Genomic DNA, 27,144 nt, shown 5'->3' on the forward strand with positions numbered 1-27,144 from the left:
TCTGTCTCTGGGATTGTATGCTTGCAAGGCTCTATCCCAGGGATAGAGCAGTTTATCTGCGGCTACGGATGGTAGATAAAGAACAAAAGCTGGCAACTGCTGGTCGGGGGGAGTCAGGAATCGGGGGCCCTAAAATCACTTGGGGTGGGGGGGGGCCAGAAATCGCGTGGGATGGGGGGCTGGAAACGCGAAGAGGCTCAAGAGTTGGGGGGCTAGGGAGCATGGGAGCTCGGAAGATGGGGACTCTTGGGTGGGAGGGAGATTGGGAACTGGGAGAGGACTTGGGTGGAGAGATGGAGGCTGGGGAATGGGAAAGAGAAGAGATAGAGAGAATGGTTTCCCCTTTTCCCCACCCTCAGTTTATTCTCTTTGCCTGCTCACGGGTGGCCTTCTGGTTCTTAGAACTTCTCACACACAGCTGCTGGAGCAAATAAAGATTCTCAACTACAGGGACCCAACTGTTACCAGGCAAATCCAGTAACATTTGTAGAAGTCACATGGTCCGACCTCCGGAATGCCTCCAACCAGAGTTGTCAACCCTACCCCACCAGTACGACAGGTACTGATGAGCTGCTAACAGCCCCCTACCCACCCCCCAGCACTTCAAACATTAGCAGCTGCAACACAGAGTGAGGGGGTCCCGGACAAGGGTCTGCAGGACTTCATTTCCCCCCCACCAATTTGGCTGGGATCTCCCAGGCACTCCGGCCCTGCAGCAACCACTTCTCCCTGTGCAGGCTGCCAACGTAGCAGATCCCAGGATCAGGACTGCCCTCCATCAATGGAAAAGGATCCCGGGATGGCAATGAACTGGGAAACCCAACAAACAGAAAATGAACTGAAATCACATCCTGATGGCAGGGCTCCAGAATTAGGCACGATCCCAGGTGAGGGGGGAGAAAAAGAAGGAATGATGCAGGAGGTACAGCCAATTGGGGATATTTGGCTCATCCGGTTTACCATACATACAATGACCATTCTTGAAAATAAGGACACCTGCACATAAATGACACCTGACGGAAGTCCCTTAGGTGTCCCTAATTTACAGGTTTTACTGTACTTGAACTGTTTTTAAAAAAAACTCAGCAATACAATATCAGCTTTTGCTCATCATGTTTATGTCTGGAGAGATGATATTTTAAGCTAAAAGCAAAATACTGCGGATGCATTGATATCTGAAATAAAAACAAATCGCTGTAAATACTCAGCAAGTCAGGCAGCATCTGTGGAGAAAGATACAGAGTTAACGTTTCAGGTCGATGACCTTTCGTTAGAACTGGAAGAAGTTGAAGATTAAACAGTTTTTAAGCAAGTACAGAGCCAGGGAAAGGGGGGAGGGAGGGGAGGAAAGAAAATAAAAAGCAAGGTCTCTGATAGGGTGGAGGGCAGGAGTGATTAAACGTCAAAAGGGATGAGGGTGCAAGGCAAGGAGGATGGTAATGGGACAAGTAAAGAAACAAAAGATGGGTCTAGAGGAGCTGTAAATGGCAACAGCAGAACCATTACCAGTACTTGCTGCCTGAAAAAATGGGAGCAGTGGTTATGATCTGAAGTTATTGAAATCAGTGTTGAGTCCGGAAGTTTGTAAAGTACCTTATCGAAAGATGAGGTGCTGTTTCTCTAGCTTCTGTTGAGCTTCATTGGAACAGCGTAAGAGACCAAGGTCAGAGTGGGAGTGGGTCAGCAAAGCAATCACCCAATCTGCGTTTGATCTCCCCGATGTAGAGGAGACCGCATTGTGAGCAGCGAATACAGTATACTAAATTGAAAGAAGTACAAGTAAATTGCTGTTCCACCTGGAAGGAGTGTTTGGGGCCCTGGACAGTGGAAAGGGAGGAGGTGAAAGGGCAGGTGTTGCATCTCCTGCGCTCGCACGGGAAGTTGCCATGGGTGATGCAAGAGTGAACCAGGGTGTCACGGAGGGAGCGATCCCTTCAGAATGCTGGGAGGGGAGGGGTAAGATGTGTGGTGGCATTGCTCTGGACTTGGCGGAAATGGCGGAGGATGATGCGTTGAATGTGGAGGCTAGTGGGGTGCAAGGTGAAGACGAGGGACCCTATTATGGTTCTGAGAGGAGGGGGAAGGGGTGAGGGCAGAAGTGCGGGAAATGGGACAGACACGGTCAAGGGCCCTGTCATCTACAGTGGAGCGGAATCCTCGGTTGAGGAAAAAGGAAGACATATCGGAAGCACTGGTGTGGAAGGTAGCATCGTCAGAACAAATGCGACAGAGATGGAGAAACTGGAAGAAAGGAATGAGAGTCCTTACAGGAAGCGAGGTAAAAGGAAGTGTAATCAAGGTAGCTGTGGGAGTTGGTGGGCTTATAGTCGATATGATGGTTCCGATGTTGCCATTTACAGCTCCTCTAGACCCATCTTTTGTTTCTTGTCCCATTACCACCTTCCTTGCCTTGCCCTCTCATCCCTTTTGTCGTTTAATCACTCCTGCCCCCCACCCTATCAGAGACCTTCCCTTTCGTTCTTTCCTCCCCTCCTCCCTTTTGCCTAGCTCTGCACTTGCTTAAGGACTATTTAATCTTCATCTTCTCCCCTTCTGGTGAAAGATCATCATCCTGAAACATCAACTCTGTTTCTTTCTCCACAGATGCTGCCTGACTTGCTGAATATTTCCAGCATTTTCTGTGTTTATTTCAGTATTTTAAGCTGTATGACACCACAGTATAGTATTGGTAAATGATTTCAGTTGATGATTTGAGTTTGGCCTGCTAGCTGTGAATGGGCTCCAAATGGGCCCACCCTTAGGACTGTGGGAAAACAACATATCTCTCATTGTTTACTGGCAAGCCATCAACATGGAATAAAAACGACCCTTGCTGATAACCTGGGGCACTTGCCAATGACTGGTCATTTTAACGTACTGACATTCTGAGGTTGTCTTCCCATTGTTTCAAAGTTACAGAAACTTGCAGAAATAAGAAATTTCAAAGCTGGCATGTCTCAAAGTAGCTAATTAACATTTCAAATTACAAGTAGCTTGGTTTTATCTCTGTCTTAACATTAAACCAGAAACAATTGAGTTTAACATTACAGAAATAGTTAAAATTTTTTAAAAGCATAATTTAGACAATACAGATACAGACTAAATCATTAGAGGTATTGTCCTTACTTTGGGGTTAAGACACAATAGGGCTGCACTATATGTTAACATTATGTACCTCAAGTGGCAGAGTTTTATCCATAAGAACTAACGCCCCTCACCTCAGTCAGCACAATAAAATCAAAAATGTTTAGGTGGTTTCTTCCTCCCTTTCCACATCTGGTTTGAAATCAGAGTGTCCCATATGTGCAGTAGGAATTTAACCACTTATCTTTAACAAGTCTAGTATTCTTCTTCCATACCCTGGTGCCAGTAATAGAAACATGGTCAGTGCACATCAGGACCAAGTAATTGCTCAGATGAAGCTACTTTCAGCCAAACCAAATAAAAACTATTATTTGATGCCAGGGTTGCTTTGCTGACATAAATATTTACACATTCTGAACAGTAAGAAAGCGCAAGATAATTTCCTTTGTAATGTAATGCTCAATATCGCAGAGTACCATAAGGCAAAAGAGTATGAGCGCATCTATTTATAGAATGTTTCGTCAGGAAATGGAAAACTTACGTTTGGATAGTCTATAAAAATGCTAATTAATGCCTGTCATTAACATTCTGGCTAAGTGCCAACATTGTGATAGTTGGATCAATATTTACTGAATTATTTTTTTGTAGTCCTCACAAATAAAACTGATCCCTGTGATCCACATTGAGACTTTTATCCACCCAGTGTGCACTGGCCACATTTTTCATCAGTGGCAGTCTAAACCATTGAATATACTTTGCTTTTGACTGTCAAAATATTGACTCCACTGGGAGGAAGGGATAGTTTTTACAGAAAAGTGTGAACCAACAGACTGCCAACATGTGATATTTCTGCAACATTATGAACATAGTGTACAGTGACTCAACCTGATATGTTAATGGTTGAATACTAGTTACAAATTTCCCCAATGCTCTGTCCATAATGTGTTTTTCATAATTATTTTTTTAAAAGGCAGAAATAGCCAAAAAAGCGCGAGTTACAAATAAAACCTTTCCATTAAAATGTATTTTCCAGTTTCCCAGACACAATTGAATTATAAATGAGACTCTTTAAGTCACACATTATTCAGATTTGAATGATGCCCTTATGTTATATATATTTATACAGGCCTAAAATAACATCTTACCAGTAGTCTCTGTTTTAATGCATCTTTAAATAGATGTAAGGGTATTCACTTTTTTTAATTTGACTTTTCAGAATTCTCGACCATCCTCCGATGCCAACATGCTAGGTGAGATGATGTTTGGCTCCGTGGCAATGAGCTACAAAGGTTCCACATTAAAAATCCACCAGATACGGTGAGAGGACTTTGTGTTCTAACAAGCTGAAAGATCTTTTTGTTATTTAACCAATGCACATTGGCAGTTTCTAAAGCTCTTAAGTTTAAAAACAAAAACTACATTTTGGCTGGATTTACTAGGTAAAAGATTGGTTCAGCCAAAGTTTAAAATTTTTGTCTGATGTTCACAGCTGTTTCCATGCCATAACATTGCTCTGGGATTAATTAACCGGTTCCATAAAGGAGATGCATAGTCCACTGTGTTGACCCTTAATCCATTAAAGCTACAAAAGATGATGTGTGTATTCCAGCCAGTGTGTCCCAGTCAATCCTTGGTACTGTGATTTATGCTTCAGATATGCTGTTGGACGCTGCCAGTCAGCATACATTTTGTGTACATATGTCAACTAATTTTCTTCTCTGACCTCCCGTCCCATCCCATGTGACTCCATGAACGACAGCAGTGAATACTGACCCTGGTCAGCACTCCCAATTCACGTTACATCATGGAACTGTACCATTAAGGATGGGAAGACAGTAGAGACTGGTCCTGTAGGCTGCTCCATCAGTGCAAGTGCAGCAGAGCATAACCCCTGTCTGGCCATGTGCAAAGGCCCAGATCCCATCCCAAATTGCTGGGACAGGGTCATTTACATAGCTGAGCTGAGTGTATAGTACCTGCAAGGATGCTTAAATGGCGCTTGCCCCAAGCTGCCAGTTGGAATGTTGGAGTGGTGCCATTCCACTCTGACATGGCAATGTAGCAGTCCGTGCCCACATGCAGCAAGACCGGGGCAACATCCAGGCTTGGGCTGATAAGTGGCAAGTAACATTCGTGCCAGGCAATGACCATCTTCAACAAATGTAAGGAGTCGTACAACACCAGGTTATAGTCCAACAGCTTTATTTGAAATCACAAGCTTTCGGAGCTTTGCTCCTTCGTCACCTGACAAAGGAGCAAAGCTCCGAAAGCTTGTGATTTCAAATAAACCTGTTGGACTATAACCTGGTGTTGTACGACTCCTTACATTTGTCCACCCCAGTCCATCACCGGCATCTCCACATCATGACATCTTCAACAAGAGAGAGTCTAACCACCTCCCCTTGACATGTATTACCATCGCCGAATCCCCCACCATCAACATCCTGGGGGTCACCATTGACCAGAAACTTAACTGGACCAGCCACATAAATACTGTGGCGACGAGCAGGTCAGAAGCTGGGTATTCTGCGGCGAGTGACTCACTTCCTGACTCCCCAAAGCCTTTCCACCATCTACAAGGCACAAGTCAGGAACGTGATGGAGTACTCTCCACTTGCCCAGATGAGTGCAGCTCCAACAACACTCAAGAAGCTCGACACCATCCAGGACAAAGCAGCTCTAAACATTCTCTCCCTTCACCACCGACGCAGTGGGCTGCAGTGTGTACCATCTACAGGATGCACTGCAGCAACTCGCCAAGGCTTCTTCGACAGCACCTCCCGAACCCGCGACCTCTACCACCTAGAAGGACAAGGGCAGCAGGCACATGGGAACAACACCACTTGCACGTTCCCCTCCAAGTCACACACCATCCCAACTTGGAAGTATATCGCCGTTCCTTCATCATCGCTGAGTCAAAATCCTGGAACTCCCTACCTAACAGCACCATGGGAGAACCTTCACCACACGGACTGCAGCAGTTCAAGAAGGCAGCTCACCACCACCTCGAGCAAAGGATGGGAAATATCCCATGAACAAATTTTAAAAAAAGAGGCCTGGCAAGTGCCCAGTAAGAAACTTCAGTCATATTCTCTCAATGTGACAAGCTGACATCTTTGGGGAAAGTAATTGATACCCTCTGGGATGCATATATTTTTCCCTAGTAAAGGTTTGGGGCCTTTTTAAGGTTCTCAACTGGCCTGACTTCCCTGAGGAATTGTGGGTGGAATTTCCCACAGTAGCCTTGGAGTTGGCCCAGATATACCCCCTGACATAAGGGCATGGGTGGAAAATTTGCCCACTAGATTTTAAAGGCACTGTAAACTGGCCAGGCTCCCAGCAGAAGCAGGTTTGGCTGTCTCCTTCCCTCCCTTGGGTGGAAATCTTTTCCGCCTTCCTGCAGCCCAGGAATTTTAGAGCCTCTGTCCCTGTGCAATGTTTTAGATGCAGAGCGTAAAGATGTTTCCACCAATAACACTCAGGAATTGTGAGGCAGTTCAGCAGAATATACATTCCTTGTAAATGCGTTAATGTTCTTACAGTTCAGTGTTCTTACTGTCCAGTATTTTAGAAGTAGTTCATATTGTTTTCTAGCACTTCAACTTAGTGTAAAATTAAACCGCTTGAAGGTTTTGTATGGGCAGTAGCCTCTACTCTTAACTTTAGTGGTCTAAGGGGGAAAAAAAAGACGAATGTTTTAGAGGCCTTCATTTAGACCAGGTCTGCCATTTGTATACCTGACATAGTGTATGGTGGTGCTGCTTCTACATTTAAAGGAATTTGTCGCCCTTTGCGTAGTGGAAATTTGTTTTTGATTATCAGTGAATTATATCACAAATCATTGAATCTTACTGGCTTTCTCTTCCAGGTCTCCACCCCAGCTAATGCTTAGCAAAGTTTTCACAGCTCGAACTGGAGGTAGTGTCACTGGAAGTCTGAATACGTGGGTACCATTTCTGTTGAATAAGAAACAATTTTTTCATTAAATTTTAGGTACTTTAGATTGTTTGAGAATAAAGTTGTTCAATTTTTTTAAATAAATATACATCCAAAAAAATAGATGGGAAGAAAAACTAACTGCTGAAAATCTGTAATAAAAACAGAAAATGATAGAAATGCACAGTAAGTCTGTCACATCTGAAAGTAAAACAGATTAATATTTTGGGTGAGTTTTGATGCAAGATCTTGTTTGCAGCACTAACCAGTGTCATTTTCAGATGCTGACTGATCTGCTTTGCATCTCTAGTATTTGCTTCTTTACCTAAGGAAGAAATTAGCTTTAAGAAGAAAAACTAAATGTGGGCAATCTGCTCCCAGGCCTCCCAACGTTGCTGTGAACTGTGCGTCAGGCGACATAGACCTGTTTTAGAAGTTACACTACAGCACTTTTTTTAAACCCCTTTTCTCCTGTCGGAAAATACATTGCAAATCATTGTCAGGAGACAGCAAGCAGGGGTAGAGAGATCAGATATTTAGTAATGATGGAATTGAGCCTGCATCCTACTTTTCAGTATAGAATTGCACTATGTTGATCAGTCACGAGAGTATTTGTCTATTGCCTGCTGCTTAAACACTTTTGGATCTGCTTTACTTTGGACTTAAGCAAATACTACTGATGTCCTTTGCACCCTGTAATAACTTGACCTTGCAAAAGGTATGGGAAAATATGGGATTTGATTAGGTGGCTTATGCTTGCATAATCATTGAAATACAATAGTTAGAATCAAAAATCCAATCATTATCTTCTCAAGCTTAAAGTGAACATTTTTTCAGTAGTGCAGATTAAGCTATTGCAAAGCATATAAAGCTTTCCTTAAATGTAAGCAGCAGACAGCAAATGGGCTCCACTGAAAGCCTTTCAATTCCGGGCACTGACTACAGACTGCGACCTATGCCTCAATGCTCTATCCTACTGCAGATTTGAGTTCCGTTATGTTGTGCTACTGTGCTGCTCAATGGAAAACTTTAAGTAGGCAGCATTGTATGTTATGTTGAAGTTATGATTTGGTGTCTCCATTGTTTGCAACCACTTGTAGTATTCCCAATCTGAAAACATTTGCTAGTTCCTGGCATTTTATTTTTATCCAGTTATTTTTGACTGTGGAAGCAGTTTGATACCTTTTTTTTCCAGAGGGTTATTTCTGACTGTTGCAAGATGTGATCTGGTATCGTAGTTGCTGTTGCTGTTCTTTTTCCAAATTAATTCAAAAAATTTCAAAAATTAAAATTTCATGGTGACAATTTGATATAAATGATTCATTGCAATGGCAACATTCAAACGCACTACCCATCTCACAACACCACAAATCTGTGTAAATCACATGCACACAGTACACAATTGCTATTTTACTTCTTGATCAATTATCTAAATTTTCATTTGAGCAAGTTTTGAAAAACTACTTGAAGGATGGTGCTTTTCCATTTGTATAAATAGACATTGCATGAGTCTTGATAAACCATCAGTTGGCTTCTCCTTTATCTCCATCTCCAGAGAAGGATCTCAATCTAAGAGCCATCACTAGTTGAATGAATAAATCTCAACATTATTGCTTTTTAAAAATTTTATCCAATGCGTTTGGCTGCAGCCTACAATGATGAAATAAATAGTGAACCACACTGGACATAACCTAGTCAGAACTTTGCAATCTCGTCTACTCAGTTTTTAAATGTGAAATCACACTGACACTTGTGTTGTGTCCTTTGTTGACACCTGGAAATGATAATTGCATTGTACACTTACTTTAATTTAGTTACACTTTTGGATTTTGATGTTTGTACATTGTTTGCTTATTATTTCTACTCACTAAGCCTACAGTAAAGCAAGAAATAACTGATTTACTGTTTCATTGAGGCAAACGCACATGTTGGTGTAGTACAGTAAGATAAGGGGCATTTCGCTAGCAGTGACGTGCAATAAATATCTATAGAAGGGAAGCAGACGATTGAGCAACAAAATCTGAGTGATCTGTACTATTGTCTCATGAGTGGAGATAATTAAAGTTTCTTGGCCATGACTTATCCTTTATTCATATTGCACACTTGATGTGAAGGTTCAAGTTATTTAAGATAACTATATATGTACAAAAGAAAGGGGACTCACTCATGCAACAAAAAGGGCTACAATTTCTACATTGGGCTTTACAGTATCTTCCAGGTAACATCATAAATGTCCCATACCATATTTGATATGTTTCTTGTAATCATAGGCTGTCTGACAATCTTATTTATCTTAAGGGTGAGATTTTCTCAATTGAATGGTCATATCACCCTGAATGTTGTAAAGCAAGACATTGATGCACATGCCACGATTTATCAGTTGCTAATTAATAAACTCTCGTGTTTCCTGTTGGAGGCAATTTGGGAGTAGATATTTTGTGTAGAAATCGCTCTGAAGTCATATATTGCAGGTTGGTCAGTAGACTGGACAAAACCTCTTCATTTATGGTGATGTTAGAGGAGGGAGAGTTGCACGCATACTGCTTCCTCTCACATTGCCTTTAAGTAACAATTTTAAAGCAGAATTTGGGAGAAACCAGGAGCATTACAGTGATGCCATTAAGTGTACAGATGTTTCTCTTTATAGACTTGTAGGCTAAGGAACAATTCAATAGGATTTGCTACCCTTTCAACTGAGCTCTGTGGAATAATACATGTTTGTTATTTTGTGCTTTATTTTATGTGAGTTTGTTGAGATGTCTTTTGATGTTGAAAAACAATGTGTGTATTTTTAATTATATTTTAAGGTTACAAGACAGCCTCGAATTTATTAATCAGGACACTACTACATCAAAACCTTACCCAGATCAAAATGTTCTGATGAACAGTCTTATAGGTAAGTTCCATTGCAACTCAGTTTTGAGGTGTATGATGTTGACACTTTCAGGTGTTTGCCTTGGAGGGGGAGTCAATGTTACAGATATGTCTGTTTAATAATGCCCTTTATATGAGGACCTTGACTAGGCAGTTAGCAACGAGTAAGACTGATGCACAACACTGGACTTGGGATCTAAAACATTAAAGTGTCTGGCACATCACAAGTTGTCCTTTGTAGATCCATTATGTAGGCAGATGTCATCATATATCTGATGAGGAAATTCTGAAGCTTGGCATGACAGCTACTGGCTACTGGTAGGTATTACCTGGATGGTGGGTGGGTATGTGGGTTTTTATTTTATTTATATATGTGTGTGTGTGTGTGTGTGTGTGTGTATGTTTTCCCATGATTTTGAGTGACAATCAGCTGCTGCCAAAGTTCTGCTTCGCCAACTGATGGAACTGCCATTAAGTAGGATGTTTGTGGTATGTTTTGAGATTCTGCTCATCCCACTCTTGAGCAGTCCCTGATATCTATTGTCTGCCCAGCAGGAGCTGAATCCTTTGCTTTTCCATTGTCTAATTACTGGCAACCACTATTCTCCTATGGGAGTGTGGGAGTTGGTGGGGTCTTTTTGGAGTCACTTGCTCTTTCAGTCTGATACCTGAACCAGGCAGGTCCTTAATGTTCCAGGGCACTGTTGATTGATCAGCCAATCTAGCTCACCAACAGGATTTGGTGAGGTGAATCTGTCACTGATGGCTGCAATTCTTCCTAGTCAGATAAGCCTAGAAGCCAGTGCCCTGCTGGTAAACATCCTGCTGCTTGTCCTGTAGGGTAGTTCTAGCTTATCTGTGCTTTGTGATAGTAAACTGCACAGTCTTAGCTGGTTAAACTCTAGGAGTGCCTGAATACACAGAGTGTGGGGGCAGAGATGTCCTTGGACCTTAGCTGTTGCCAACCAACACCTAAGCTTCCTATAAAGTAGCATACTTTGAAGACCTTATTTTTTCTCCGTACCCTCCTTGTGGGGGTGTGTCTAATTATCTGCTTCCTTTAGATATGTGGCTCACCAATGTGAGGAGTTCCACACGCACACAATGGTAGGATACGAATGTATAACAACTTGTGGGAATAGTAATTCTTGGTGCACGTTACAAAGCAAAGAGCCAGCATAGACGTGATGAGCTGAATGGCCTCATTCGGTGCTGTAAATTTCTGTGGTTCTATGGTACATTGCCTGTGCATCTGTTATGAATTTTGAGGGTAAAATTCTTTTCTTTTTTATCCCTTAGCATTGTGGTTGGTGTGGTAGATAAATTACATTCTCCAGGCCTTAGTGTGTCACTCTGAGTCTACCATTGGTACTTGAGTGACAACAGCCCAAGGATGAACAGCCCTTAGATTTTTTTCTCCATCACCACATTAGAATGGCCACGGTTATGAACGCTGTAATATGCAAGATTGCAGACATTAACTGAAGTCAGCGATGATGTGTAGTGCCACACATTGGTCCTGCAGTGTGTTATAACGCTATGACATTTTAAAAATTTAATATGAAGTGAGAAATGGTATCAATTTAATCAAAAAATTAAAGGGAGCAATACAAACCAGAATCTGGATAAATGCAATCAGTGGTGCATTTTTTCATGTTGAAGCTAGAGATAGTAGAGGGATTAAAATGTAAAATTGCATTATCCATGTGGATGTGGTTATGCATGTAGTAGTAATTTGAACATGGCTTTTTTTTTGGTAATTGTCCTGTTTTCTAGATTGTTTCTGCTATTTTTCCCACTGTTTCGTTAACCCATTGATGGCTACGTTCATTTTCTAATATGGTAGAAATATTGTTATGCAAAGAATTGAAAATTTTAAGTTACAAATAATATAGAATTTTATTAAGATAAACCTCTTGTTTTATGTGCCATATTCTGGTCAGGTGCATAGATTTCTAGCTTGGTGGTCTTGGTTGTATTTTTTTTCAGCGAACGTGGAGGCGAGGGAAGGAGAATGTAGCTTCCAGTCATAACCTAATGAATTAACATGCAGCCTCTAGGGCAGAGGTGGGGGAGGGGCATTTTTTTTTTGCACTTCAGATTTATCATTGCAATTTCACATTTGAGGCAAACTATTCCCATAGTCCCCAGGCTGAAGAAATGATTTTTTTTGCCTGGTATCCATTGATTCAGTTTTTAAATGTACAATAACTGAAGCCTTTTTTCCCCTCAACATCTGCTTTTAGTTCATGTATTCAAGGCATCCTCAAAAGGTCTAACTGCTTTTATTTGAATTTTGTTAATTTTACTTCTTAAAGATTTCTTTCTCTGTCACTAATGGGCCTCCTGTTTAAATATGAACAGAGGTCCATTTGTCTTGAGCCTTTGTCTTTTCAAAACAAAAATTTGGAGGGCATGTGTATTGTGTGTGTACACACACAATACACATTTTGACTCAGTAATTATTCTAAGCTTGTATAATTTATTTTAAGCTAGCTTTGTTTTGGTTTCAAAAGGGACTCCATGTGGTGGTCTAACTTCAGTCTGATGGCTTTACTAATCCCATTCTTCTGTCTTGTGTTTTTTTTTCTATTTTCTGTTATAATTTTGCTCCATAGGTTTTTCGCAGCTTTGCAGCCCTAGGCGGGCACCAGGTGTTTCTGAGCCAGCACCGCTCCGCCTGATCCGGAGCGCTTCTTTCTTTGCAGGTTTGCATAGTATCTCTGGGTTCTGGACTCGGTGTGTTAGTGTGCATTAACCGAACATGAATTTGCAGCTGTGGAAATGAGGTTCTTAATTTCTGTAAAATAACAAGACTGAAATATTTGACCAAAGTTCCAAAAAAGGGCTATTGGTCATCCAATGATTATTCCTAAAAGGTGATGATAGATCATCATATGTTACTAACTTCTAAGCTGCTATTGGCGTGCAAATGCATTGTTTATATAAAAGAATAAAAATGTCTCTCTCTGGTTCCCCCCCGTCCCCCTCTCTGTCTTTCCCATCCCCCCTCTTCCTCCCTCCAAAAGATGTGTTTCTAGTACATGCATTGTCATGCATTCTGTTTTATTGATGTACACTCCACTCTCCAGTTTCAATGCTTTGTGTACCTTGTGGTTTGAGCATTTACAGCTTCAAAGAAGCGAATCAAGCAGAAGTACCCAAAATTTACTTTGAGGCGACATAAAATCCGCTGAGCGCTCATTCCTGTTTCTTCCTATCTCCACTGCTTTTTCACTTGGGGAGGAAGTGATGCATTGCATTCCACACCTAGTTAATAGCACCTGAAATTTAGTAGGATGGGGGTGGCCTCATCAGTTTTCTTTCTCTGTGATCCTTACTTTTTCCTCTTTCCCTTGCACACAGCTGTGGATTGAATACTCCTGCCATCTTCTGAAGCAGCTACGAACTGGCAAAACACTAATACTGATAGACGTGAGACTGAGATTTCAAGTTTGTGATGTTCTGGTGGTTGGAAGCCTAATGCTGCACCACTAGAGACTTCAGAAACCCATCCTTAACTGGCTTGTGCTTTGAAGGGCCTTATGTAAACCTCATTTCCACATACATGGAATAGGTTATATAAATAATTTAAGATACTTAAAGGAAATCATTGCATGTAATTTTTTTTTCTTCCAAATTAAAATTAGGTTTTTAGAAAATGATACCGACTTGAATGCAAATATTATTAAAGAAATAAACTAATTTAAAGACCTTCAATTTACCTGATCTCTAATATCATAACACTTAGTGACTCCTTCAGGGTGATTTTTCTGAATGTTGCTGATGATTGTCTGGGAGCACCCAAGCTTGCATGTTTCTTTTTTTGAGGCAGATGTTGCTCCAGACAACTGTTGGGCAAAGGCGGACTGGCACCTCAAATAGTAAGCCTTGACCCAATATCTTTTGACTTCAGGGTTTTGCTACAAAAGTTATCAAGCCAAAAAGCTGAAGTTTTAATCCATTGACCAGTTCATGCCATCTGCAATGAGCAGGATTCTAGTCTTTTAAATGTGACGAGCACAAGGAGCAACCATAGTGGGTGGGAGACTGGAGCCTAATCTTAATGTAGCCTTTTGGCAATTAACATTTTCGTCTAAGACAGGCTCCAAGTTCAAAGCCAGGTCTTTGAGGTTAGCCGAGTATAGTTGGGATGATGTCTCGTGATTTCTGCTTTAAAAAAAACTGCATGTGCGCAGATGGCTGATGAGGAAAAGTTAGGTTTGGCTTGTCCTTCATGGTTGAACAACCTGCCAACACACACAGTCTTATGCTCACACATGAAGAATGGCCACTTGGGCAAGCTCCCCATCGAACCATACCCATCAAGAGTCAGTGCCTTTGGAAGGGAAGAAAACTGGATGAAAAAATTGCTGTCAAGGGGAAAAAGAGAGAAAATGCTTTGAACACCAGATATTTTAGCCTGAAAAACTACAGTTGAATTTCATGTAATATTCTATACAAATATTTAAATGCGCAATTACAAAATATAACTAGGTGGGAACTATCTTTCCAAAATTAGTCAGATTTTTTTTCTCTTGCATGTCACACTCTGTTCTGTTGCTGATGTCACATCAGTAGCCTGTTGACATGATTTGCCAATACTATTTGGAGTTGCCCTTTAGGATGTTCAGGATAACTCGCTGTTTGATTTTAAACCTTTCTTCCTCCTTCCCCCAACTTCATTGGCGAGGAGTTGACCTCCAATCACCATCTTCCCTTGATGTGTCCATAATCTGATGTAAAACATTGTTTCTGTCTACACTAGAAACGCTTAAAACGAGATTTATTTGATGATGTGCCAATGCAAGAAAATGGTTTACTGTTTTTTTTTAATCCTTGCATATCATAGATTCATAGAATGGTTACAGCATAGAAGGAGGCCATTCGGCCCATCAAGCCCATGTCAGTACTTTGTCATTGCAATCCAGTTAGTCCCATTCCCCCGCTCTTTCCCTGTAGCCCTGCAAATATTTTCTCTTCAAGTATTGATCCAATTCCTTTTTGAAGGCCACGATTAAATCTGCTTCCACCACCCTTTCAGGCAGCGCATTCCAGATCATAACAACTCACTGCGTAAAAAAGTTTTTCCTCCTGTCGCCTTTGGTTCTTTTGCAAATCACCTTAAATCTGTGTCCTCTGGTTCTCAACCCTTCTGCCAATGGGAATGATTTCTCTTTATTTACTTTACCTAAACCCTTCATGATTTTGAACACTTCTTTCAAATCTTCTCGTAACCTTCTCTGCTCTAAGGTGAACAACCCCAGCTTTTTTTTTATTCGTTCACGGGATGTGGGCGTCGCTGGCGAGGCCAGCATTTATTGCCCATCCCTAATTGCCCTTGAGAAGGTGGTGGTGAGCCGCCTTCTTGAACCGCTGCAGTCCGTGTGGTGACGGTTCTCCCACAGTGCTGTTAGGAAGGGAGTTCCAGGATTTTGACCCAGCGACAATGAAGGAACGGCGATATATTTCCAAGTCGGGATGGTGTGTGACTTGGAGGGGAACGTGCAGGTGGTGTTGTTCCCATGTACCTGCTGCTCTTGTCCTTCTAGGTGGTAGAGGTCGCGGGTTTGGGAGGTGCTGTCGAAGAAGCCTTGGCGAGTTGCTGCAGTGCATCCTGTGGATGGTACACACTGCAGCCACAGTGCACCGGTGGTGAAGGGAGTGAATGTTTAGGGTGGTGGGTGGGGTGCCAATCAAGCGGGCTGCTTTATCTTGGATTGTGTCAAGCTTCTTGAGTGTTGTTGGAGCTGCACTCATCCAGGCAAGTGGAGAGTATTCCATCACACTCCTGACTTGTGCCTTGTAGATGGTGGAAAGGCTTTGGGGAGTCAGGAGGTGATTCACTCACCGCAGAATACCCTGCCTCTGACCTGCTCTCGTAGCCACAGTATTTATATGGCTGGTCCAGTTAAGTTTCTGGTCAATGGTGACCCCCGGGATGTTGATTGTGGGGGATTCGGCGATGGTAATGCCGTTGAATGTCAAGGGGAGGTGGTTAGACTCTCTCTTGTTGGAGATGGTCATTGCCTGGCACTTATCTGGCGCGAATGTTACTTGCCACTTATGAGCCCAAGCCTGGATGTTGTCCAGGTCTTGCTGCATGCGGGCACGGACTGCTTCATTATTTGAGGGGTTGCGAATGGAACTGAACACTGCAATCATCAGCGAACATCCCCATTGATGAAGCAGCTGAAGATGGTTGGGCCTAGGACACTGCCCTGAGGAACTCCTGCAGCAATGTCCTGGGGCTGAGATGATTGGCCTCCAACAACCACTACCATCTTCCTTTGTGCTAGGTATGACTCCAGCCACTGGAGAGTTTTCCCCCTGATTCCCATTGACTTCAATTTTACTAGGGCTCCTTGGTGCCACACTCGGTCAAATGCTGCCTTGATGTCAAGGGCAGTCACACTCACCTCACCTCTGGAATTCAGCTCTTTTGTCCATGTTTGGACCAGGGCTGTAATGAGATCTGGAGCCGAGTGGTCCTGGCGGAACCCAAACTGAGCATCGGTGAGCAGGTTATTGGTGAGTAAGTGCCGCTTGATAGCACTGTCGACGACACCTTCCATCACTTTGCTGATGATTGAGAGTAGACTGATGGGGCGGTAATTGGCCGGATTGGATTTGTCCTGCTTTTTGTGGACAGGACATACCTGGGCAATTTTCCACATTGTCGGGTAGATGCCAGTGTTGTAGCTGTATTGGAACAGCTTGGCTAGAGGGGCAGCTAGTTCTGGAGCACAAGTCTTCAGCACCACAGCTGGGATGTTGTTGGGGCCCATAGCCTTTGCTGTATCCAGTGCACTCAGCCGTTTCTTGATATCACGTGGAGTGAATCAAATTGGCCGAAGACTGGCTTCCGTGATGGTGGGGATATCGGGAGGAGGCCGAGATGGATCATCCACTCGGCACTTCTGGCTGAAGATGGTTGCAAATGCTTCAGCCTTGTCTTTTGCACTCATGTGCTGGACTCCGCCATCATTGAGGATGGGGATGTTTGCAGAGCCTCCTCCTCCCGTTAGTTGTTTAATTGTCTACCACCATTCACGACTGGATGTGGCAGGACTGCAGAGCTTTGATCTGATCCGTTGGTTGTGGAATCGCTTAGCTCTGTCTATAGCATGTTGCTTCTGCTGTTTAGCATGCATGTAGTCCTGAGTTGTAGCTTCACCAGGTTGGCACCTCATTTTTAGGTACGCCTGGTGCTGCTCCTGGCATGCTCTTCTACACTCCTCATTGAACCAGGGTTGATCCCCTGGCTTGTTGGTAATGGTAGAGTGAGGAATATGCCGGGCCATGAGGTTACAGATTGTGCTGGAATACAATTCTGCTGCTGCTGATGGCCCACAGCGCCTCATGGATGCCCAGTTTTGAGCTGCTAGATCTGTTCTGAATCTATCCCATTTAGCACAGTGATAGTGCCACACAACACGTTGGATGGTGTCCTCAGTGCGAAGACGGGACTTCATCTCCACGAGGACTGTGCAGTGGTCACTCCTACCAATACTGTCATGGACAGATGCATTTGCGACAGGTAGATTGGTGAGGACGAGGTCAAGTAAGTTTTTCCCTCGTGTTGGTTCGCTCACCACCTGCCGCAGGCCCAGTCTGGCAGCTATGTCCTTCAGGACTCGGCCAGCTCGGTCAGTAGTGGTGCTACCGAGCCACTCCTGGTGATGGACGTTGAAGTCCCCCACCCAGAGTACATTTTGTGCCCTTGCTACCCTCAGTGCTTCCTCCAAGTGGTGCTCAACATGGAGGAGGACTGATTCATCAGCTGAGGGAGGACGGTAGGTGGTGATCAGCGGGAGGTTTCCTTGCCCATGTTTGACCTGATGCCATGAGATTTCATGGGGTCCAGAGTCAATGTTGAGGACTCCCAGGGCCACTCCCTCCTGACTGTATATCACTGTACCGCCACCTCTGGTGGGTCTGTCCTGCCGGTGGGACAGGACATACCCAGAGATGGTGATGGAAGAGTCTGGGACGTTGGCTGCAAGGTATGATTCTGAGAGTATGGCTATGTCAGACTGTTGCTTGACTAGTCTGTGGGACAGCTCTCCCAATTTTGGCACAAGTCCCCAGATGTTAGTAAGGAGGACCTTGCAGGGTCGACTGGGCTTGGTGTTTTGCCGTTGTCGTGTCCGATGCCGGGTGATCCGTCCGGTTTTATTCTTTTTGTGACTTTTCGTAGCGAGATTTTACAACTGAGTGGCTTGCTCGGCCATTTCAGAGGGCAATTAAGAATCAACCACATTGCTGTGGGTCTGGAGTCACATATAGGCCAGACCAGGTAAGGACAGCAGGTTTCCTTCCCTAAAGTAACTGAAGTCCCTCATCCCTGGAACCATTCTGGTAAATCTTTTCTACACCCTCTCTAAGGCCTTCGCATCCTTCCTAAAGTGCAGTGCCCAGAACTGGATAGAGTACTCATAGTTTGGAGGAAAAAGTGCATTTGAAAAACTTCAATGTAACTACAGATTAGTCTGTTAACTTGCCTTGTAGCTCTCCAACAAAAAAAATGATTGCTGTGTTCATGTATAATCTGGTGTAGTGAGTATTTGTCATCTGGTCTTTCCACCAATCCTCGGCTTACATCAAGTCTACAGCACAGAAACAGGCCATTCGGCCCAAGTGGTCTATGCCGGTGGTTTTGCTCCAAACGAGCCTCGAGCCTCCTCCCTCCTTCATCTAACCCTATCAGGATACCCTTCTATTCCTTTCTCCCTCGAGTGCTTATCTAGCTTTTGAGTGTGTCGTATGGATATAGGCATTTAAATGGCTAATCTGTTGGCTTTAAGCAGCAACTGAGGTTGGCAATGTAAAAGTGTCAAATTTGATTTGAGATGATGAAAAGGCTGAAAATCCCTGAATCCATGATTCTTGTATCCACTGATAGTAATTTAGCTCCTTCCCACATTTGGGCGTAGTTTCGTTTAGTATTCCATTCTTGAGAGCCAATTCTGCATGGTCTCAGTGAACACAGGTTGTGGAATCGGGCAAGGAACTCTGATAACTCTGATCAGTCATATATGATTTGACGGCCTAAACATTTTTAAAGGTTTCTAAAGCTAATCAAGGTGAGCCTATTTATACCAGGCAATCCCATGGTAATTGGTCTCATGCCAAATCTCACTTTTTTTTTTGGAGGGACCCCTCTCCCATATAAAACAGGCACATGATTGTTTGGATAGCTTGGCTTCAGGGTTTGGCTTCTTAAAGATGTTGGACTTTTCAATAGTGGTTAAAAGGATTTTTTGTCGTCAATTAAGGATTTACTTAATTGGTGTATTACTTCCTGTTGCTGTATATGCCTGGCTCTTTTTGTATTGCAAGACCTGTATATACCATTCTTTTTCTACAGCAGTCTTGCTTCCAGCAGACTGCTCAGCAAGGCATCCATTATGAAGGTTCCAGTGGAACTCTTCGGATTTGGAGGAGGAAGTTCATGAGAGGATAAGAAAAGCAGGTGCATTTATATCTTGGCTGTAATGTATGTACTTGTCCTCTCTTCTCTCTTCCACCCCCCGCCATCACTGAACCCACATTTGCGGATCTGGGCTAATTGACCTACCCACAATTTCCACCATAAGGATGACTCTTCCTGTGGCTGTTAAAGTCACCACTGTATTAAACTTTTTTGCCACCAGATCCTTCCAAGCTATCATTGGTGACGTGCACCAAATCATGCAGTCAGCTGTTCACATTAGCATAAAGCAAGTAACAGAGGCCTTGTTTGCGAGGGCTAACACTTCATCCCTCTTCCTGTAGAAAGGAAACATCAGCTGAATAAGGTATAGAACTCTTTACCAGATGGCAGAGCTCCCAAGTGTAGAGTACCTATCCCCATTGAGGCCCATTTTTATATCAGCCCATAGCCTACTTGAGCCATAAGGGCTCCAGGTGATGTATGATCACAGAAATCTTATCATGTGAGTTAGTGCCTCCTATTCTGGGAACACCCATGATGCATTTACCTAACCGTGCACCATGGCAGGGTTATTTTGAATGAATAGGGGGACTGGGTGGCTTCTAGAACGCCAGAGCCACTGTCTTGAACCCTGGTTGATGACCCAAGAAATCTAGAATACCAGCTGAATTCTTATACTTCTGCCACGACTGGAATTAGTGTTAAACACAGTATCTAGGTATGCTGAGACAGTGATTCCGTTGCTTTGAACCGATTTGAGATCCTGCTGTATACCCCAACAGGAGTCTCTAAAATAATCACTCTTTGCTGCACATTGCAAAACTTTGCAATATGAAGAGGAATTACCAATCGACAGGAGGAATAGGTGGCCCAGGCCCACTATTGCCAGCAAGAATAAGACGACAAAGAGGAACAAATAGATGAAGACAAATCGTAGCCCGGAAGACTATTGTGCCAGACTCTTCTGCACAATCAGTCCTATATAAGTTGTCACCCTATAGTATTGCAATACACACCATGCCTGCCATTCGCATCTATTCTGTCTTAAGTACCATGCATGCCCATTGCTGCTAGCCAGCTCTTCTCAAAGAAGCTCTCTGGAGAAACATGAAATGAAATGCAATTATCTTCCCTAAAAGTGAAAAGTATGAGAAGAGGAACATGTGTTACAATGGTGTCTGTAGGGAATCATAGAAAATTTACAGCACAGAAGGAGGCCATTTGGCCCATTGTGTCCGCGCCGGCCGAAAATGAGCCACCCAGCCTAATCCCACTTTTCAGCACTTGGTCTGTAAAAAGGAATACCTATATAACTGAGCCAGCATTGTGTAATGGTGCTATAATGGTTATGTGGCTGTGTTAGTGAACATGGAAACGCATGAAAGGTTGTGTCCGTGCTTTGACAAGCTCCTTTGCAGATGGTGCAGCAGATTAAGATTGAAGTGTTTGTGGCATGCATGGTATGGGCCAAAACTAATAGTCTTCCAAGGTAAGATCCTCTTATTTTGGCACTCTTCCTGATCCCTGATAGCGTGTCCCTTTCATATTTGCCCAGTGTCCTATGAGCTTGGGAGATTGCGTTGATTGTTGCAGCCACTTCCATCCACACATTCTGTATTGTCACCATGAGAGGATGCCTTTCTCTGCCCAAGATCCCAACCTTCCTTTGTGAGACATCTTGCATAGCATCTAAAAGGCATCTAACTCAAATGGGAGTATCTACTTGTCACTTCCATTGCAGTCAAACCAAAAACATTTTATGTTTGGAAAATGATGCTCACCTTCAATTGCAAGCAGCAGCGCTTTTAAGGTTTGACCTCTTACTGCATTTCCTGTGTACCCAGCCAATTTGTAACCCCTTGTGCTCCAGGAAATGATGCAGGAAGTATAGGTGAGCCCAGCTATTGATGAGCTGGTTCCAACATACTCAGCAGGCCCAACTCTTCCCCCTACCTCGACAGAATGGCCCCAGTGGCACTTCAGCTGAGAACTGCAAAATTGGCCCATTTAGGAACTGGAGAGTTGAGTGATAGCTATTGTCACCTCATAGTGATTGGCTGCAGAATGGCATCAACGGTGGGGTGAGAACTGATTGCTGATGCACTATCCTAGCCATGAGTTAGGTATCCTGTCATGGCTTATGATGGGAGTGGGGAACTAGGAAGCAGAGAAGTTTCTTACCAACAACTGATCAGAAAACACAAGTTAGTTGATTGCAATTATTTCAGACTACTTGGCCTTTTAAATAAAAGAGGAGATGGGTCATAGAATCATAGAAAATTTACGGCACAGAAGGAGGCCATTCGGCCCATCATATCCGCGCCAGCCGAAAAGGAACTACCCAGCCTAATCACACTTACCAGCACTTTATCCGTAGCCTTGTAGGTCACGGCACTTCAAGTGCACATCCAAGTGCTTTTTAAAAAGAGTTGAGGGTTTCTGCCTCTACCACCCTTTCAGGCAGTGAGTTCCAGACCCCTACCACCCTCTGGATGAAAAGCTTTTTCCTCAGCTCCCCTCTAATCCTTCTCCCAATTACTTTAAATCTGTGTCCCCTGGTTGTTGATCTGCAAAGGGAAATAGGTCCTTCTCACTCTATCTAGGCCCCTCATAATTTTGTACACCTCAATTTAAATCACCCATCAGCTTCTTCTGTTCCAAAGAAAACGACGCAAGCCTATCCAATCTTTCCTCATAGCTAAATTTCTCCAGTCCTGGCAACATCCTCGTAAATTTCCTTTGTACCCTCTCTGGTGCAATTACATCCTTCCTGTAATTTGACCAGAAATGTACACAGTGCTCAAGCTGTGGCCTAACCAGTGTTTTATACAGTTCCAGCATAACCTCCCTGCTCTTACATTCTATGCCTCGGCTAATAAAGGAAAGTATTCCATATGCCTTCTTTAACCACCTTATCTACCTGTCCTGCTACGTTCAGGGATCTGTGGTCATGCACTCCAGGGTCCCTCACTTCCTCTACACTTTTCGGTATCCTCACATTTATTGTGTATTCCCTTGCCTTGTTTGCCCTCCCCAAATGCATTACCTCCCACTTCTCTGGATTGAATTCCATTTGCCACTTTTCTGGCCGTCTGACTAGTGCATTGATATCTTCCTGCAGTCTACAGTTTTCCTCCTCACTATCAACCACACGGCCAATTTATGTATCATCTGCAAACTTCTTAATCATGCTCCCTACATTTAAGTCCAAATCATTAATATATATCACAAAAAGCAAGGGACCTAGTACTGAGCCATCCGGAACCCCACTAGAAACAGCCTTCCTGTCATTTAGAAGAGTTTTATGCTGTAGGAGACTTTATTTGCTAATTAAAATCAGAAATCCAGCATAGAAAGTCACATTTCAACCTTGGAGTTGGAAAAATGTCATTACTGAATCATCTTTATAGCTTTACAAAATGCAATAACCCAAAGAATAATTAGTATGTCCATTAGCAAAGTGCCAGTATAGTCCAATTTAAACCATATTGTGAATTCATCATTCATTTCAAATCATCAAAATAACTGATCTTGATTTACTTCAACTCTGTCTTGATTGTGGTGGTGGGTGTTTAGTAATAGTGGTAATGTTGGAAATTTTTTCATTATAGTTGACTGAGAAATTGCATGCTCACTCATGATTGTAGTGATTCTAGCATGTACACTACTCTGCAAAGTGCACAGTATGATAACTAGAGGCTTGCCTGTTCCACAAATTTGATATTTTATTTGCATCGTGGTCTGGTTAACATGTCATGGGGTTTAGACAGCAAATTCTGACTCTCTGAAACATTTATAGTTCACAGCACCCCAATGGACATGCCCAGCAGAGGAACCAACGAAGACAGAGACAGTGGAATAACACGATCTGGTGAGAATTGAATGAGTTACTAGTTTCTTGGATGGTGTATGTGGTGTCGAGTTCATGTAGTTGTTTCCATGAGGCAAACCCTTAAATATTTTACATAATTACATTTAAATAGCGCCTTATTACATTGAAATGTCTCAAAACACTTGATACAATTAATTTTCAAGTGCAGTGACTGTTACATAGGCATAAAAAAAATCCAAATTAATAGTCGTTGAACAACACAGTGCTAGCTGTTGAAACTTGCCATGAAGACAGAATGCATTCTGTTGAAAATACTAGTTCCAAGTATATCTTCGTTCACTTTCTGACCTGGGTAAACTGTGCTCATGATTTGGCCATTTATAATCTGGCACAAATGAATTTAACTAGTTTCCTGCAAAATGCTGAAAGCTTTTGAGTCCTAAAGTATTGACACGCGTATCTATGATTTTAAAAATAAAGTCTCTGCACACATTCTCAGATGTTTTTTTCATTGCTTTATATAGTGTCCATGCTACAAATGCATGCCTGCACCTCCCTGTCTAGTATTTTGCTTTAGTTTGATATTTCCAAGCTGACCTAATGGTATTAACCCTATAATTAGGTTTTCTCCCCTCATTTCCTTGGGCAAATAACCACCGCCAGCCAAGAAAGAGCTACTCACAGGCTTCTGCCAAAGCTACAGTGAACTGGCTATCAGAGACAATAAGTGACCTGCCTTTACTTCTCATTCAGGCATTCAGTGAGGAGCACTTTCTCGTGTGACTAAAATATACTCTTTCCGCTGCGTGATGTCCAGAATTTGTTCAAAGAAGAACATAATGGTAGTCCTAATGAGCTGACAAAATTGCTGTGCAAAATACAAGCTCTGCATTTCAGGTCATGGAGGACAATGTGACTGTCCTAAATCTGTTCAGTTTTTTTGTAATGCCAATGTGAACAATTAAAGGTACAATTTTTCACATTTTAGAACACAAGCATCAATACTGTATTAGTTACCTTGTTAAATTCTTGTTTTTTAAGATGATAATGGAACACTTTCTTGGATTAACTGTAAAAGTGAATATTGATTGTTTTGTATTGAACTGTACTAAATAAATCCAAATTGACTTTTTAGTTAAATTATACAAGCTATTGTCAGACAAATCACATCTCATTTTGATGTCTACAGCTTCCCTGAGCAGCCTGCTTATCACTCCCTTCCCTTCGCCAAGCTCCTCGCTTCCTAGTAGTTGTGCGAGTAGTTACCATCGTCGTTGGCGCCGCAGTCAAAATACCAGTCTTGAAAATGGAGTTTTTCCCAGATGGTAAGTCTAGAATTGTTAAATCAAAAAAAAGGAAGGAAATCTGTGAGCAAATTGTCTTCCGTCATATGATACTATTCACAAGTATTGGGTGACAATTTCAAAAAATTGTATGTCTTGTCCTTTTCACCACCTAATACTCAAACTCAAAAACCACCACCACATCACACCCAATCATCTTCAACTCAACCAATAAATTTTGACTCCATTCACTTGCTTCAGGGGGGAAAAAAAAGTTAGGGAGCACAACTGAATGTGGCTCAGCCAATTTGGATCCCACCACATACTGTGAGATCATAGAATGACCATTAACAACTCTCGTGAAGACCTCCTGATGTGCAAATTATCCTGCCCATAAGTCTGTCAGAGAAAGAATGGTGGCAAGTTTCTGCAAAGTAATTTAAGAATTGGAGACATTAAGTTCGTGCTGCTGCTCTAACAGCTGTCTTTGATTACTAATTTTTTTTGTTAAACTTTGTGAATTTTAAATATTCAAATGTAGGCCAGGGTTTTCAGTTTCTGCTCTTGCCAGCCTGCGATTTTCCACTCATTAGATAAATGCTGCAGAACTGGAAAACCAGGGTCATAGTCTCACATATTAAACAATGGTAATGTGTACTGCATGTCAGAGAGGTTTATTTCAATTGCAGTTTGTTGGGAGCAGGAGGTTATTCATCAGAGTAAATCTCCATTTTAAATTGATTTTGTTTTTCCTTCCTCCTTCCCCCCCTTTCTTGGGTCACATTCTGTGCACCATTCCTGATCAAGAGTGGCAGCTGACCACCTATGGGACTGCTGACTTGCAGTTCTTAAGCCAGATGTTATGGGGTGCATGAGAACAAACCAGTGCTGACTCAGTGCTTCCCGCACACCAAGGAAAGGAAGATCTTGTCCTCTGGTGATTCCCCAGAGCAAAGCTGAAACTTCAACTGGGAGAGCATGAGTCCATGTCCTTCTGCTTTATGGCAGTGCAGACTGCTGTCCAGAAGCACGACGATTGCTTTTTGCCACTAAAGATTTTACTAAAATGAGTTCTTTTGTGTGTCCATGTTTCACCTTTAAGTTGCGATTATTCATTGCAGCTTTTCTCTACATAATATATTAAATGCACCTCTTAGCCTTTATGCTCACAGAGGTCTTTGTGGTCTTTCAGGTCAGTGGAGGAGAGCTTTAACATGTCTGATGAAAGCTGTAGTTCCAATCCCTCCATTGTTCGAAAAAAGAAGATTGCTATTGGCATTATATTTTCGCTGTCACAGGATGAGGAAGAGGCCAACAAGTTTCACGAGTTCTTCTTTGCTCATTTTCCTCTCTTTGAGAGTCATGTGAACAGACTGAAGTTTGCTATTGAGCAGGTACTAGCGCTTCCTCCTTTTGCTAATCAGGAAGTGATGCCGCAAGGTTTTGTCTTTAGTCACTTGCTGACCGAGTGCCACTTATTGGTTATGTTGCATCCATAATAGCTGATGTGTGGAGAAAAAATAGTTTTTAACATATACATCTGTGACAAGAAAAATCTTTGTATGTTATTATTAGAAAACATGTCCAGTGGAAAATGGTTGGGGAGGGTGTGTGTTTTACATGGTATTGTTTTGAAGTTTGCTGTATCTGCTGCAGTGAAACTAATTTTCTTTCACGGTTCCAACATGTGTTTAAAAACAATTGCCCAGTGAGATGTGTGGGGGGGGGGAGGGAGGGAAGGGTTGTAAATTACTATTTGCACTGTTCCCTTCTTCTAGATCTCCTTTGCTGTACATCGGACCCCAGTTGAGAGCAATCAGACAATATACTCCAATGCCTCTGCCAGTGTCATTCTGGAACTGGCTGCTAGCCAGTGCATGTGAGCAGTTAGATTGACAGTCCCTCCATGGGGAGAGAGAAGCAACTAACATCTGCCTGAAAACAGATGAATTCCACTCTCTCTGTGTGAAGAATCTCAGACATACACTTGCATACTCCAATATGAGTTTTGCTAATCCTGATTCTTCCCCACCCCATTCTTGGATTTAATATTTATTTTAGTCAGCCAGCTGTGAACACAGACAGAAACTTATCACCATTATCAGTGACTGATAAATCTGTACAGGTAGAGTTTCTGTTTACCCCATGTAGATTGTGCATGTTCCCAGCTGGGACATCCCTTATGTACCCATATCCAGACAGCTTAGGTCTAGGTTGGCAGAGCTGAGGCTTGAGGATTCCAAATGCACACTGGGGTAGTGCTGAAGTTTAACCAGCTAAAATTGCATTTTCCATCAGAACAGAGCACTGGAAAGCTTCCTGCTGCTTGTCTAGCTGGACAGGACCATTCTACTTAAGAGAATTGGCTTGAGGGTTATCTGGTGTAAAGTGGGAAGAACCCTAGCCCTCAGCCACAGGTCTACCTCTCCAGTTCCATTACCCAGGCTGGCTTGTCAATCAAGAATGCCTCGGTGTACAGTGGATCTGCTGGCTCAGATATTGAATTATCAATTTTGCAGCAGATTCCTAATTATCATTGGCAGGCATGTCAACTTGGAGCCACCTTGACTCCAAAAAGACCCAATTTTTTTACCCCTCTTCTCCAGGAGGATTGTCACTAGTTACTCATTAGAAAACTCAATTATGGGTTTGAGCTTTCGCTGGGGGAGCAGCAAGTATTGGAAACTCCTCCAGAGCGA

General features: G+C 42.7%; 1 protein-coding gene across 2 annotated transcripts in view; it reads left to right on the forward strand.

Moving 5' to 3' along the window:
- The window catches only part of fnip1 (folliculin interacting protein 1), an 87,585-nt gene that overhangs the window by 38,733 nt on the left and 21,708 nt on the right, over positions 1 to 27,144 (forward strand). The window contains exons 4-10 of one of the 2 annotated variants that reach the window (XM_067996169.1): positions 4,301 to 4,401; positions 6,953 to 7,027; positions 9,828 to 9,916; positions 12,513 to 12,602; positions 23,130 to 23,201; positions 24,352 to 24,487; positions 25,638 to 25,839. In XM_067996169.1, the coding sequence (XP_067852270.1) occupies positions 4,301 to 4,401; positions 6,953 to 7,027; positions 9,828 to 9,916; positions 12,513 to 12,602; positions 23,130 to 23,201; positions 24,352 to 24,487; positions 25,638 to 25,839 (765 nt within the window). The remainder of the gene's footprint in view (positions 1 to 4,300; positions 4,402 to 6,952; positions 7,028 to 9,827; positions 9,917 to 12,512; positions 12,603 to 23,129; positions 23,202 to 24,351; positions 24,488 to 25,637; positions 25,840 to 27,144) is intronic. The other variant, XM_067996170.1, reaches the window with a different exon arrangement.

The sequence above is a fragment of the Heptranchias perlo genome, chromosome 14 (genome assembly GCF_035084215.1).
Source record: "Heptranchias perlo isolate sHepPer1 chromosome 14, sHepPer1.hap1, whole genome shotgun sequence".
Lineage (NCBI taxonomy): Eukaryota > Metazoa > Chordata > Chondrichthyes > Hexanchiformes > Hexanchidae > Heptranchias > Heptranchias perlo.